Below are 14,330 nucleotides of genomic sequence, written 5' to 3' on the forward strand. Positions count from 1 at the left end.
TGACTAAGAGTTTAGGAGGTAGGGATTGCAGAGTATTTGTGATAATGGGAACGGCATATACAAGGAGATGGCATGATTTTATGGAAAGTTGGTGGGAAAACTGGGTATCTGAAGAAGACTTCAGAAACGAATCCAGCTAGTAAAGAATTTAGGCATTTTCCTCTTGATGGAGAGCAATAGGAATGTTCTTTAGTAAGAATGAATGACATGTTTAAAAGATGATTCGAAAATATTTTAAGAAGAGAAACCCCTGGTGACTGATAGAGGACCTTGGAGTGAGAAGAGATGACAAGCCAGTTACTGAGGAAGTGGTCAAAAAAGAGAGCTGGTAAGTATTGATGGCTGAGTTCTCTGAGATGGACTGTGACAGACCCATCGGAGAGAATATAAGTGGAATTTACAAAATGAAGTGAGTGGAGCAGGTAGGGAAGGTTGGTTTGTATCCTAGATATCTCTTGTGGCTCTCATTCAGATAGCTAAGGTGGGGAATAATGCTGTTTCTGTGTGTGTGTGTGTGTGTGTGTGTGTGTGTGTGTGTGTGTGTGTGTGTTTAAACCACATATATGAAACCCATATATTCAAGCAGGCTTGAAAGCTACAATGAGATCTTGGGGTTGTTGAGTTGATGCTCCCAAAGGCATTCAGTGATTGCTATTGACTTGTTCATCACCATGTATAGTCACATGGTATTTTCAGTGCCTAAAAATTTTAAATACAGTTAGTTGTTTTGCAAAAGCTTTTTATAATTCAGCCATTTTACAGTTAAAGATAGTAGCAAACCATTAATATTCAGTTTTGGAGTTCTGTCTTTCTGGGGAGGAAATAGAGCCCAAAATGACAGTGAAAGCTGGTGAGAAAAGGTTTGATATACATGTGATAAACAGGTTTGCTTCTCATTCACCCTCTGGTAAACTTGGGATGTGTACAACAAATTCTACCTCTGGACTTGATTAGTAGTGTGTACTACACATCCAGGACTGAAGGGGAGCCTTCCTAAGGATTCTAGGCATGGAGAAAACTAATTCCACACGTCTGCATTTCCTAACAGGATTTTACCCCATCAAAGTAGACCTTTGAAAATGCAGCTGCAAATTGATCTGTTCCTAATACGAATGAAACTGGCCTAAAAATAGGACTTTGGGTCCCATGGGCCTTGTGTGAGTGGTCAGTTTAACCAAAGTTACTTATTCAGCATCACCCATGAGACTGGTGTGGACTGCCAATACAGGAAGAAGGGAATCGTTCTATTTGTGCATAGGAGGGATACTTAGGCTCTGGTCATCTGTGGGAGATGAATGAAAAGAAGTATAGTTGTGAAGAGCAGTCAGTGGGTTAGGAATCACGCTGCCTGGGTTTGAGTACCATTCCTGGTACTAACTAGCTTTGTGATCTTGTACCAGACTGATCAACCTGGCACTTTGTGCCTCAGTTTCCTCATTAGAATAAGTAGTACTACTGCTTATGTCATTTGTTTACTGTAAGAATTAAATGAATTAATGTACATAATATATAAGAACAATGACTAGCACAAGATAAGTGTTCAATTCATGTTAGTCCACAGAAGAAAAGATTTTAGCCATGTACTGACCATCCCAGTTTGTATCTCCTGCCCTGCCTCTTTTGATTCCTGTTGGAAATGGGAACTGGGGGAGTTGGGAGGGACAAGGAAATCAGGAAGAATTATGTTTGAATACTTTAGTTATTTATTCTGGGCCTCTCTTTTCATTGCTGTTACCTCCCAAGAACAATTGTCTTGACTTCTCTATTCCTATAAAGATAGGAAAATCCTTTTAGAGTTAACTGTATTCTTTAGTCCTATCTCTCAAATGATGTTCCGTAAAGTTTGCCTTCCAACAGCTTTAGCACTTATCTTGCCTCCTCCCAAGCCTCCAACAAGCTTAAACTTCAAATTGCAACCCCAACCCATTAGCAATTTCTGGTCTGCTTAAAAATAAGCTTTGTTTGGACTGTAGCTTTCTGTCTTACGGTTTTCTTGGTGTGAGCCACTCACATAAAACATGGAAATAAATAGAGCTTGGCTGTCTTAGCTAAAATGTGCTTTATATTAAATAGAATGTTTTTGATATTTTCGACGTTCTAAAAATACTTGCATATATTTCTTATTAATGAACCTTGGTGTTCCTAGGAAGGTATTGTCACAAAACTGATTGGATTGGGTGGTAGTTTCTGAGCTGCAAGCTCTTCCATGTCTTATGTTAACAGTAATAGTAATTATTTGGGCCATGACTTCCAAAAGGATTTTTTGGAAAAAAAATTTTTTTCTTCATCTCTGTGTTGAGGAATATTCATTTTATTATTTGGTGGTTTCTTTTTAGTGGAGAAGAAGCCGGTATATAGGTTTACCTTTCTTCTCTGAACACAGCCTTAAATATGTTTCAGTGAATTGTTTTATGTTAAGATGTGTTTTCTTTTTAAGTTAGTACCCCCTCCCGCTTTTTTTTTAGGTGCACCAAATAAAAACCATGATTTTTTTTTTTTTCTGTATTATAGGTCCTCTTCCTGATGGATGGGAACAAGCCATGACTCAGGATGGAGAAATTTACTATATAAACCATAAGAACAAGACCACCTCTTGGCTAGACCCAAGGCTTGACCCTCGTTTTGGTAAAGGTTCATCTCAAAACCTTTTTAGATGCTTTTGGTTGCTAATTTTTTTTGTAAATATACTTCGGAAAGCACATTTAAATAAAATCGCATTGCTTTATAGTATTAAAAAATGACCCTGCCCACCCAACGTTTACCAGTAGTGTTTTTATCCTTCTCATTGTAAACTTGAGAAATTTAGATCTGAATCAGATTTTTAGGGCTCCTCAGGTTGGGGTGGGGGAATGTCATAATGGCCGACTAACCAGAATCACTTGTTCCTTTCACATTTTGGGAGAAACACAGTGATTGCTTTTAAAATGATTTTTTTTTAGCTGCAATAATAATCAGGCTGTCATGCAACACCTCAGACCAGGAGTACCAGCTTTTGTCAGTGACCTGATGTCTGCTTGTGCTTAGGTTCTGAGAGTGATGAGTACCATCCTATGCCTGGGTGTTGTAGTGTTTCCCATCCTAAGGAGGAATATGTCACCCCAGAAATGGCCCAGTGAAAGCATTTTGCCCCCTCTTCTGTCTCTCTTGAAAAATAAATGTTCTTTTTTTCTTCATTCAGAAAACAAAGAAAGCCATATTCCCCTCCAGATCTCATGAATAAATCACATTTGCACAAAGGAACCCCTCCCCTTCCAAATGTGTACATTTTGATAAGGGTGTAACCAGTTCTTCAGTGCTTTTTAAAAAAGTTGTGTGTGTGTGTGTGTGTGTGTGTGTGTGTGTGTGTGTGTGTGTGTGTTTTAAACTGTTTTCAGTTTTTCATTTGGGTTTCTGAGATATTTTTCCAAGGCCATGGAATATGCATCTAAAAAAGAGCTGATAATTATGGTTTTGAAGCTTCATCTTGGACTAGATGCAGCTAAATGAAAACAATGTGCAGATCACTGAATAGGTCAGACCGAGGGGACTCGGAACCTTTGAAGCTTTACAGGGTTTGACCTAACAACAACTGCGGGGCCCTCACGGGAAAGAGGAATTAACTCTGTGAATGCCATGAAAACACAACCCTGCGGGGGGAAAAAAGAAAAAAACTCTATCTGGAGCTGGTTGGATAAAATAACTTCTCCATCGGGAATATTATGAGCAGTTATTTTGTGTCTTATATATACCTTTAAAAAAATAAATTCAAGTTTGCCCCAAACTGACTGAACCCCCTGTTCAAGTTAAGTCAATGGCAGGATCAGGGCAGTGATGTCATTTTGACAGATAACCGGTTTGGCTTAAATACTGTCCTTTTAAGCTTCAAGACCTGTTTGGGTGTTAAAAAAGTAATGAGGTATGTTAATAATTTGCAACTTCAGATTCTGTTCACTATTTGAATTAGCCCTTGTGATTGGAACAGGAAACCAAGTAAGATAGAGAATTTAATAAATACGGCCAATTGTATGGACTGGAACAATAACAGCCATGTTTCCTTAAATTATCTCTAATGAAATGAATTCAGTTTCTCCACATTTTGGAAATTCTGAAGAATGGTGTTGCGGAATTTTTTTCCCTGACATAAGGTTATGAAAGATGATGACGAACGCTTTACCAACTGCAGAGATCAGGAAGAACAAAGCTTTTTAAAGAAAAAAATTTTTTCCTTTAAAACAGTGAAATAAAACAACTTTTCTGTAAGCTTAAGTAGACTATTGATTACACACACAGCTTGGTCTTTTGTTTTAAGAGGAGAAGGTACTTTAAAAACACTACCAGCCTCCAGCACGCTATGTACACACAGGCATACAGTTAGATGTGCCCAGAAAAAGTTTCATAAAATTCTCTTATTGCATTTAGTTTCCCTTTTTGGGCCCACCGTGTGTGTATTCCAGACAGGCTTGACAATATGCCAGAGCTTTTTATTTTGTGGCCCGACTTTTAATCTGTTCCAGACCTTTTCACTCAGAGAGCTCAAGTGTAACTGAAGGGGGGCAGGAAAGAAAAAAAAACGTGTGGGTTTCTCTGATCTAGAGTGACAGCAAATAGAGACAAGCTGTTAGCTGCTGGATTTGAAGTTTTCCTTGAAATCAGAAGTTCTGCATAGTGGATTATGTTTTATCTCTGCCAAAGAAATATAAACTGTCCCCTTGTTTCTGACCCTTTGGGCCATACAAACACAAACAAATGGTGTAGGATATTGCTTTCATGGTTGTGGAGTTTGCTTTTCGATATTCTTCAAATCTATATTAAAATATTTATCAATTTTTGGCTTAAGTCAAGTAGATGTGTGTCTTTCAGTGTCTTAGAATGGGAGCTAAGCCCCTAGAGAAGCTTAATTTTAGCTCCTTCAAACAACCCCTTTTATATGTTTATTTATCAGATGCTTTCAGATTAATTATAGTTAGAATACAGCCATTTGCTTTAAGATTAAACATATTTAGTAATTACACTTCATTTGCTGCATAATAACGTTTCAGTCAGCGGCAGACCACATATACAGTCGTGGTCCTATATGATTCTAATACTGTGTTTTTACTGTAATTTTTCTATGTTTAGATACACAAATACTACCCGTTGTGCTACAGTTGCCTACAGTGTTCAGCACACTAACAGGCTGTACAGTTCTGTAGCTTGGGGCGATAGGCTATACCTTACAGCCTAGGCATGTAGTAGGCTATACCATCTAGTTTTGTGTAAGTACTCTCTAAGATGTTTGCACAGTAACAGAATTGCCAGTGATCCATTTCACAAAGCATATCCTGGTTATTAAGTGACACATGACTATATTTATAGTATCAATCCTTCACATCTCACATGAAATTAATGTTATTTATGTAATTTTAGGGAATAAAAGAGTAATTTGTTGTGGATTGGGTTTTTTAATGATTTTTTTCTTTAACATTTAAAAGCTATTTCTTTAATATTTTAATTTTAGAGAATTCATTAGTAATTTATAACAAATCATGAAGTGACATCAAATGGCAATAAGGATGCACTGATGTTTATTGAGTTTTAAGAAAAATAGGGCTTTTTTTGTTTGTTTTTTTAAGGAGTCATATTAGGAGTGTTTTTACTCTTTGTTCAAGAAAATGGTTCCTTGAGTATTATGCAAGCCATTAAATTATTTCATATAAACACATAGGAGATGATTTTTTTTCCCTGGAGATTTTGTACTGGCAAACATGAGTCTCAGGTTTAAACATCACCTTGTATGTTGTAGATCTATTATTTTATATAATATAGTCATGGACATTTTCCAGTAAAAGGCCTAATGAAAACACAGTGAAATTATAATTGCTGTTCAGAATGAAAAAAGATCTTTAAAACACTAATAGTTGATAAACTGATCTTTTATGTAATGTTATTTTCGCTATTGTTTGTATTATAAAAAGATGTATTCAAATATTGTTACCAATCTGTGTTTTAGGAAATAAGTGCTGATGGCACCACTGGGATAAAAATATTTGGTGTAAACAAAATACCGGAGCAAGAGATTTGGGGAAAAAATTATACTTCTGAATTTTAAAGCAAGTAATGAACAGTCCAGAGTGACAAAAACAGAATATTTAATTCCTAACTACAGTTCTGTGCACAGAAATTCTATGTGTAGAAATGTCAGAGGTATTAAACCTCATATGTTGATTTTGGTTCCTTTGTTTCAGTTTCCCAAAACTTGCTTTCTGTGCATTTACATACACGTGTGTATGTGTTACTATAATGTCTTGAAATAAGAAATAAAAGGATAAGTGAAATACAAATACCTATGTGCAATTTATTAAAATAAGACTAAAGCCGAGGGTTGTTGAGACTTTTTTTTCATCAGAGTTAAATATTTGGCATTAATAATTAAATATCTATAAAAATTTTGAGACATTCTTTAACATTTTTTCTTTTTTAAGCCAAATATTTCTGTTGTTAAAAATAATATTTTCCTTTTGATGAAAATGCACCTAACAACCAACTAAATAACTAAGAATCCATCCTGTTAGTGTTGGGGGAAAACCACTGAAGTCTCTAGAAACCAAATTGGTAACTTTATTAATGGAGTCTTGAGCAAAGAGAATGTCAGCATCTAATTATTTAAATTTTATCAAAGCAAGTCTCTTGATAGCTGTATGCTAAAAGTGAGGTTTTTTTTGTTCTGTTTTGTTTTGTTTTGAGGTTTGAGGCTTTTTTTCCCCTTATCAACTCAAGTCTTTCCTGGTTATCCTGGGCTGTCAGTATTTGGTTATGGACTACATTAATTACTTAGCGTACAGAGGAAAAGATGTGTGTTTTAGATAAAAAGAGCTACTGCGAGCTAAAAATTATTAAGATGGCCAGGTGTGGTGGCTCATGCCTGTAATCCCAGCACTTTGGGAGGATCACTTGAGGCCAGGAGTTCCTGACCAGCCTGGCCAACATAGTGAAACCCCATCTCTACTAAAAATAGAAAAAAATAGCTGGGAGTGGTGGTGCACGCTTGTAGTCACTCAGGAGGCTGAGGCATGAGAATCACTTGAATCCAGGAGGCAGAGGTTGCAGTGAGTGAATATCATGCCACTCTACTCCAGCCTGGGCAACAGAGACTCTGTCTCAAAAAATTAAGAATAAAAATAAAAATTAGTAACAGGCTGGATGCAGTGGCTCACGCCTGTAATCCCAGCACTTTGGGAGGCCCTGGTGGGCAGATCACTTTAGGTAAGGAGTTCAAGACCAGCCTGGCCAACATGGTCAAACCCCGTCTACTAAAAATGCAAAAATTAGCCAGGTGTGATGGCACACGCCTATAATCCCAGCTGCTTGGGAGGCTGAGGCACTGAGAATCACTTGAACCCGGTAGGCAGAGGTTGCAGTGAGCTAAGATGGTGCACTGCATTCTAGCGTGGGAGACAGAGCGAAACTCCATCTCAAAAGCCGAGGCTGATGGATCATGAGGTTAGAGATCAAGACCATCCTGGCCAACATGGTGACACCCCGTCTCTGCTAAAAATACAAAAATTAGCTGGGCTGGTGGCACGCACCTATAGTCCCAACTACTCAGGAGGCTGAGGCAGGAGAATCGCTTGAACCTGGGAGGCAGAGGTTGCAGTGAGCCCAAGATCGCACCATTGCACTCCAGCCTGGGCAACAGAGCAAGACTCCATCTCAAAAAAAAAAAAAATTATTAACTGATAAAACTCACAAAATTTGGCCCTCATAATGAGTCCTCTAATCATCATTTTTTCAGTCGGGAGAATGCTACTCTTCTGATCACTGCAGAACATTCAACATCCCTGGCCCGCTAAGTGCCATAGCACCACACAGCCGTTATGATTCCTCGGACCACCAACACTTTTTTTTTTTTTTTTAAATGCTGGGAGAGTTAGGGAATATGGTCTAAAATCTGAGCCCCTCTGAGATCAGGGAAATTATACTCAAGGTTATATAGTTAAATGGCAAAACTGAAATTTGAATTTGATCTTTTGATACCTAGAATTTAAAAGAAATTTAGATTCAATGCAGTTAATCTTTCAGAAATACCTACTAATGCTGATACATGAAAATTTGAGAGGGAGAAAAATAGTGGTTAATGTACTTGCATCTTGTATTGTGACTCATCTTGAATAAATTACCCAAAGATAATGAGTTTTTCTTTTTTTCTTTTCTTTCTTTATTGTTTCTTTCTTTTTTGGAGAGAGGGTCTCACTCTCATCGCCCAGGCTAGAGTGCAGCATGGCTCAATCTCAGTTCACTGCAGCCTTAATTCCTGGGCTCATACAAGCCTCCCGCCTGTAGCTGGGACTACAGGCATGTGCCACCATACCCTGCTAATTTTTTTGTGTTTTTAGTAGACATGGGGTTTTGCCATGTTGCCCAGGCTGGTCTCAAACCCCTGGGGCTCAAGCAGTCTACCTGCCTCTACCTCCCAAAGTGCTGAGTTTACAGGTGTGAGCCATAGGGCCTGGCCAAGTTTCTAATTACATAAGAGAATTTAAGATCTCTGATTGGAACAGACTTTAAAGGCATCTAGTTGAATTATTTACCCAATTCTTGCCTCACCAATCTCAGCTTTGACCTTGCCCTTTACTTGTTTACTTCATTATAGTGTAGCCCATTCTACTTAAGGAAAATTCTAATGACCACAAAGTTTATATTTCTTGATTACCCAAAAATTTACTTCCTTTCACATGTGTGAATACAGCTCTAATCCCAGCAGTGTTCTCTTCTAACTGTGGTTTCTCTGGTTTTTCATGTGTTCAGAGTTCTCTGTTCTTTATCAATTTACTCACTTCTCTGGATGTCCATTTTGCTAGTGCTTCTTTAAGTGTTATATTCTATAGTGTTTCATATGTACATTATCCTGTGAGAAAAATAGTTATGTCATTGCTCTGACCTGTCATTTTCAATCTCCTCCAAAAATCTTTCTTCAATCTGCAGTAGAGGCTAGCATCTCTTTTCCACATGATAGTTACAACAATGTACTTGATTCAACTGAATTAAATTGGGATGTAGAAAAAGTTACCTTCTCAGTTGGAAATCAAGAGACCCAAATTCTGCTATCACAATATAACCAACTGGATCAGAAAGATACCTAACTTCTCTTGACTCATCTGTAAAATGTGACTGGATTAGACTGGATGCTCTTAAGAATATTGCCACTCTTTAACTGAATACAATATGCTCAGTAACTGCTTTGGACTCTTGCTTAAGGTTACTTCTCAATAGCCTTTTTGATTTGAGTGCATTGAGGTTTCAGAGATACTTTTGAACTATTTATTGCACCATTTAAGTTTAACTTTGGTCCTCTGGTCACAGTGTGGAATTACTTTTGAAGAGGAGACAGGGAAATCTTCCAGCCTTTAATCTAAAGATAAGCCTTATCACATGGTGAGTATGTCCAGGCAAACAAATCTGATGGGGGGTGTGGGAAGTGCTGGGCTGAATAGTTAAGCTTTGTCCACACTCTCAAACTCTTGGAAGCATATGGGAGTTTAAACATGTTCATGTTAGCAAAGTTCAGCTTTATTGCCTTAAAGATGATGCCTTGTTGGTACACTTTGTTTCTAAAATTTAAAACTCCCATAAAGTTGCCATGACAGAAAGTCTAATGTAAGCAGATTTGAAGCCTAGTTCCGGGCCATGTGCTTAGCAAAACCTGATTTAAGACATACTAATAGAGATTGTTAGTAATTATTGCTCTCACTACATTTTCTTTTTCCTTCAAAAGCAAGCATTTGCTTAAATGAATATTTTAATACATAAGATTATAGAATAGATTTCAAAATTAGTTCCACACTTGAGCTCTGCAGTTTTTAAAATTTTATGTTAAATTCAGTAGGATATATTCTAAAAAGTAAACAACTTTAGGTGTATTCCTCTGTCCAGTATGTCTCAACTATGTTTTGTGAAATTTCGCTGTTCCTTTTTAAAATGTTTTATTTTTTATCTAAAAATAAATACTTTGGTTAGCTAGGGAAAATATCCAGTAAGGTAGTTCCAAAATAGTTTATCAGTTATGGTAAGCAGTCTCTCCTGTACTAACCAAGGCTGAGTAGACATATGTTACGGAGGATAAACTAATAGGTAATTTCTACTTGATCAGTATTTCATTGATGCAATTAGTTAATTATACAGTGAAGAAACATTTTTATCTTTCTTTACATAATGAGTACATTGTTCATACAGGATTTTTTAAACATGAAAGTTTAAGACCAGCAATGTCAATTAGATGATAGTTTAAACTAATGCCTTATTCGTGTTACTAAAACCCCTATCAAACACACTCAAAAAGACCTTACATAGTTTTTTGGGGTTTTTTTTTTTTTTTTTTTTTGAGACGGAATCTCGCTCTGTCGCCCAGGCTGGAGTGCAGTGGCGCAATCTTGGCTCACTGCAACCTCCACCTCCCGAGTAGCTGGGACTACAGGTGCCTGCCACCATGCCCGGCTAATTTTTTGTATTTTAGTAGAGACAGGGTTTCACCGTGTTAGCCAGGATGGTCTCGATCTCCTGAACTCGTGATCCGCCCACCTCGGCCTCCGGAAGTGCTGGGATTACAGGCGTGAGCCACCGTGCCAAGCCTTTTACATAGTTTTTTAAAAGGAAACTTTTTCAAGTTATATTTGTATTAACTCTGTATTAACAGCAAACATCTTATATGCTGGAAAAGAGGAACCATTTGGTGTTGCTTGCTACTTTTTGTACCAACCCAAAGATTCAGATGTAAGAAAAAGAAAGAGATTATAGAATTATTGGAAAGGTCAAATTTCTGTTGAAAGTAATTGGTGTGATTTAGAAGGAGAGTGGTTCAGATTCTGTTTTGTTTTGTTTTATACTCATTTTGTTCTGCTACCCTAGTTGCTAAGGTCATTTTAGAACTCATTCTGGACTTGCTTCAACTTGGAGATTCTCCTGTGCATTACTAATAGCATCCTCCTAACTAGGGAGAGAAACTATTTTAGGATTTATTTATTTATGCAACAAAAGTTTGGGTGCCAGTTACATGCCAGGCACTATGCTAGCCATGGGTTGGGAGGAACAAGCTACTAAACAAGTAAATAAATCATTACAAATGTATTAAGTATGGTAAAAGGTACTAAACAATGTGGGGTGAAAGGAACTAGGGTGGTGGGAACCTGCTTGCACCTGGGTGGTCAAGGGAGGTTTTTCAAAAAGGCACATAGGAAGCCACCAGTCAAATTTCAGACCAGTTTTTGTGCTTTTCAGTAAAAACTCTGAGGTATGCATCACTTCTAAATTATAAATTATCCTCTGTGAAAGAGCTTTACTAGTAATAAATGAAATTAGAAATAAAGTGTTATAATTGACCTGTTTATTCATTAATCTAACATGAATTAATAGTGACAAGTATATTTTAAAAGATAATGCCCCTTTATTTTTTTAATTTTTAGTTTTTTAGAGACGGTGTATCTCTGTGTTGCTCAGTCTGGTCTTGAACTCCTGTCCTGAAGCAGTCCTCCTGCCTCAGCCTCCCAAGTAGCTGGTATTACAGGTGCAAATCACCATGTCTGGCTGCTTCTCTACAGTCTCATTATCTGAACTTTCTTTCCTAACTAGACCTTAAAGTTTATTTTCATAGTGGGGAAAAACATCTAGTTGTGCTCTGGGGACAAAGAGAGCTGAAAGCTAATTAGAACACGTTCTCCCTTTTCTGCCTCACCTCATTTAGCAACCCTTGTGTCCTGCCCTAAACTGCTTGATGAGGTGATGAGGAGAAAATGTTCTGCTGGATTTCTTTTTGTTTTCTTTTAGCTCCATTCATGAGTGTATTGTTTGAAAAATAACATTACAATGAATTTTTATGGTTGGAGGAGGGGGAAGTTGAATTGACTAAAGTATTGATATTTGTTACCAGTATTTTTGAACAGCTAAAGATGTGAAAACTTTAATCCAGTTTGGGGAGGCTGGGAGTTGGTGCTGGGGAAAAGGTTTGGCTGTGTCCCCACCCAAATCTCATCTTGAATTGTAGCTCCCGTTATCCCCACATGTTGTGGGAGGGACCAGGTGGGAATAATTGAATCATGGGGGCATTTTCTCCCATCCTGTTCTCAGATAGTGAGTGCTCCCAAGATCTTATGGTTTTATAAGGGGCTTCCCCCTTCCCTGAGCACTGATTCTTCTCTCTCCTGCTGCCATGTGAAGGAGTACATGTTTGCTTCCCCTTTTGCAATGATTGTAAGTTTCTGAGACCTCCCCAGCCATGCTGAACTGTGAATCTATTAAACCTCTTTTCTTTATAAATTACCCAGTCTTGGGTATGTCTTTATTAACAGCGCAAGAACAAACTAATACAGTAAATTGGTACCAGAAGTGGGGAAAGAAGTGCAGAGTGTGGGATGGAGAGGTTACTTAGCCTGTGACAAAACCTAGAGTAGGATGTTAGAGCAGGTGAACTGTCCCCACATATTGATCATTAGGGAAATGCAAACCAAAACCACAATGAGATAACACTTAACTCCCATTAGGATGGCTAAAGTTTTTTTTGAAAAGATAACAAATGTTGTCCAGAATGTGGAGAAATTGGAATCCTCATACATTGCTGTTGGCATTGAAAAATGATGTAACCACTTTGGAAAATAGAATGACAGTTCCTAAAAACATTAACCATAACATTCCCATATGACCGAGCAATTCCATTCCTCGGTATAGAGGCTAAAGAATTGGGAACGTATGTCTCCACGTTGTGGGAACGTATGTCTACACAAAAACCTGTACCCAGGTTTACAGCAGTATTATTTTATAATAAATAGCCAAAAAGTGAAAATAACCCAAATGTCCATTAGTTGATGAATGGACTAACAAAATGTGGTATATTCATATAATGGAATATTATTTGGCAATTAAAGGGAATGCAGTGCTTGATACATATTAAAACATGGATAAATCTGGAAAACATTATAAATGAGAATAGCCAGGCACAAAAGGCCATATATTGCTTAATTCCATTTTTAGAAATGTCCAGAATGGGAAAATTCATAGAGACAGAAGTAGATTAGTGGTTGCCAGGGACTGGGACGAAGGGCAGTAGGTAGTGAACTGCTAATGGATACAGGGCTTTTTTGTTTGTTTTTGTTTTTGTGACTTTTTTTTTTTTTTTTTTTGAAGTGATGAAAATGTTCTGAAATTAGATCGTGGCAATGGGTGTACAATTCTGTGAATATGTAAGAACTACCAGACAGTACATGTAACAAGGGTGAATTATCCCAGTAAAGAGAAAAAATTATTTCTAGGCATGATGTCATTTAGGTATATAGTGTATTGAGAAATACCTTTTGTATATTGATCATAAAAAGATGTATTCAGTCATTAGGTTAGGACTCTCGTCTTTTCCTTTTTTTTTTTTTTGTAAAAGATAGCTTTTCAGTGTGAATTAAATAAGCAATTTTTACTGAAAAACTACATTTTATGTTTAAGTAGATAAATTATTATGCCACTTTATAGCGACTCTCTGTTGATGATTCAGTCCCCTTAGGTCATGCAGTAAACACTTAGAGCCAGGAGTGAGTGTTTTGTGTTTTGTTTTTACTGCTTTAAGACCCACAGATGACGTATTAGTTTGTGTTTTTAGAAGAACATTAATTTCTTTTAACAAGTCTACTGTTTTGTAGTTTTGAGTACACTCGTAGGTATGAGGAAAACCCAAATATTTCTTCTAAATGTTTTGAACAAGTTAATATAGCTATGCTAATACGGAAATATTCAGTGTCTGAGATTTGAAAAAATACTAGACAAAAGCTTTTGTTGTGGGAGATTTGATGTAATGTTTTAATAGCTTAAGAATTGTTTATTATTGTAAATGTATACCCAGTAAGATTACTAGAATTAAATTTATTATTCCAAAGTTTATGACTAACAGATCTGTAATACATTGTTATAATCCAAGTTTTGAGGTTACAAATCATGTAAATTTTTAGACAATCTAAAAATTGTCTGAAGTTTGGAAATTCACATGTTTAGAATGAAACTTGGGGAAAAAAAAACCTATGGTGATGACCCCTTTCTTTTATTTTTGAGAAAGTAGTCCCTTATTTTTCAGTAATTGCTCAGTCATTGGTTTTCTACCATAAAGCTGTCAGGGCTGATTTGTTAAGCAAAACTTGAAACAGTTACTATTACGTAGTGCAAGAAGCACAGACTCTAAATTTTAAAATATAGCATAATTTTTAAAATTCTGACATTTTGTGGGGTTTTTGTTTTGTTTTTACCTTTTGGAAATTTTATTAAAACTGGAAACATTGGGATTTCAATAGTTGATAGCCAGAGGAAGAAGTTGGTAATGCTATTCTTTTCTTTTCTTGCTGCCCTGC

General features: G+C 36.9%; 1 protein-coding gene across 12 annotated transcripts in view; it reads left to right on the top strand.

The window, feature by feature from the left end:
• Window positions 1–14,330, top strand: part of YAP1 (Yes1 associated transcriptional regulator) — a 127,755-nt gene that overhangs the window by 77,802 nt on the left and 35,623 nt on the right. For 4 of the 12 annotated variants that reach the window (XM_014346973.5, XM_014346975.5, XM_034933591.4 and 1 more), the window contains exon 4: window positions 2,512–2,625. The exons of 4 other annotated variants lie outside the window; for them this stretch is intronic. In XM_014346973.5, the coding sequence (XP_014202459.2) occupies window positions 2,512–2,625 (114 nt within the window). Of the gene's footprint in view, window positions 1–2,511; window positions 2,632–14,330 lie in introns of all 12 variants that reach the window. 4 more of the 12 variants (XM_008953775.4, XM_008953777.5, XM_008953776.5 and 1 more) reach the window with 1 other exon arrangement.

This window comes from Pan paniscus, chromosome 9 (assembly GCF_029289425.2).
Source record: "Pan paniscus chromosome 9, NHGRI_mPanPan1-v2.0_pri, whole genome shotgun sequence".
NCBI classification, from domain to species: Eukaryota; Metazoa; Chordata; class Mammalia; order Primates; family Hominidae; genus Pan; species Pan paniscus.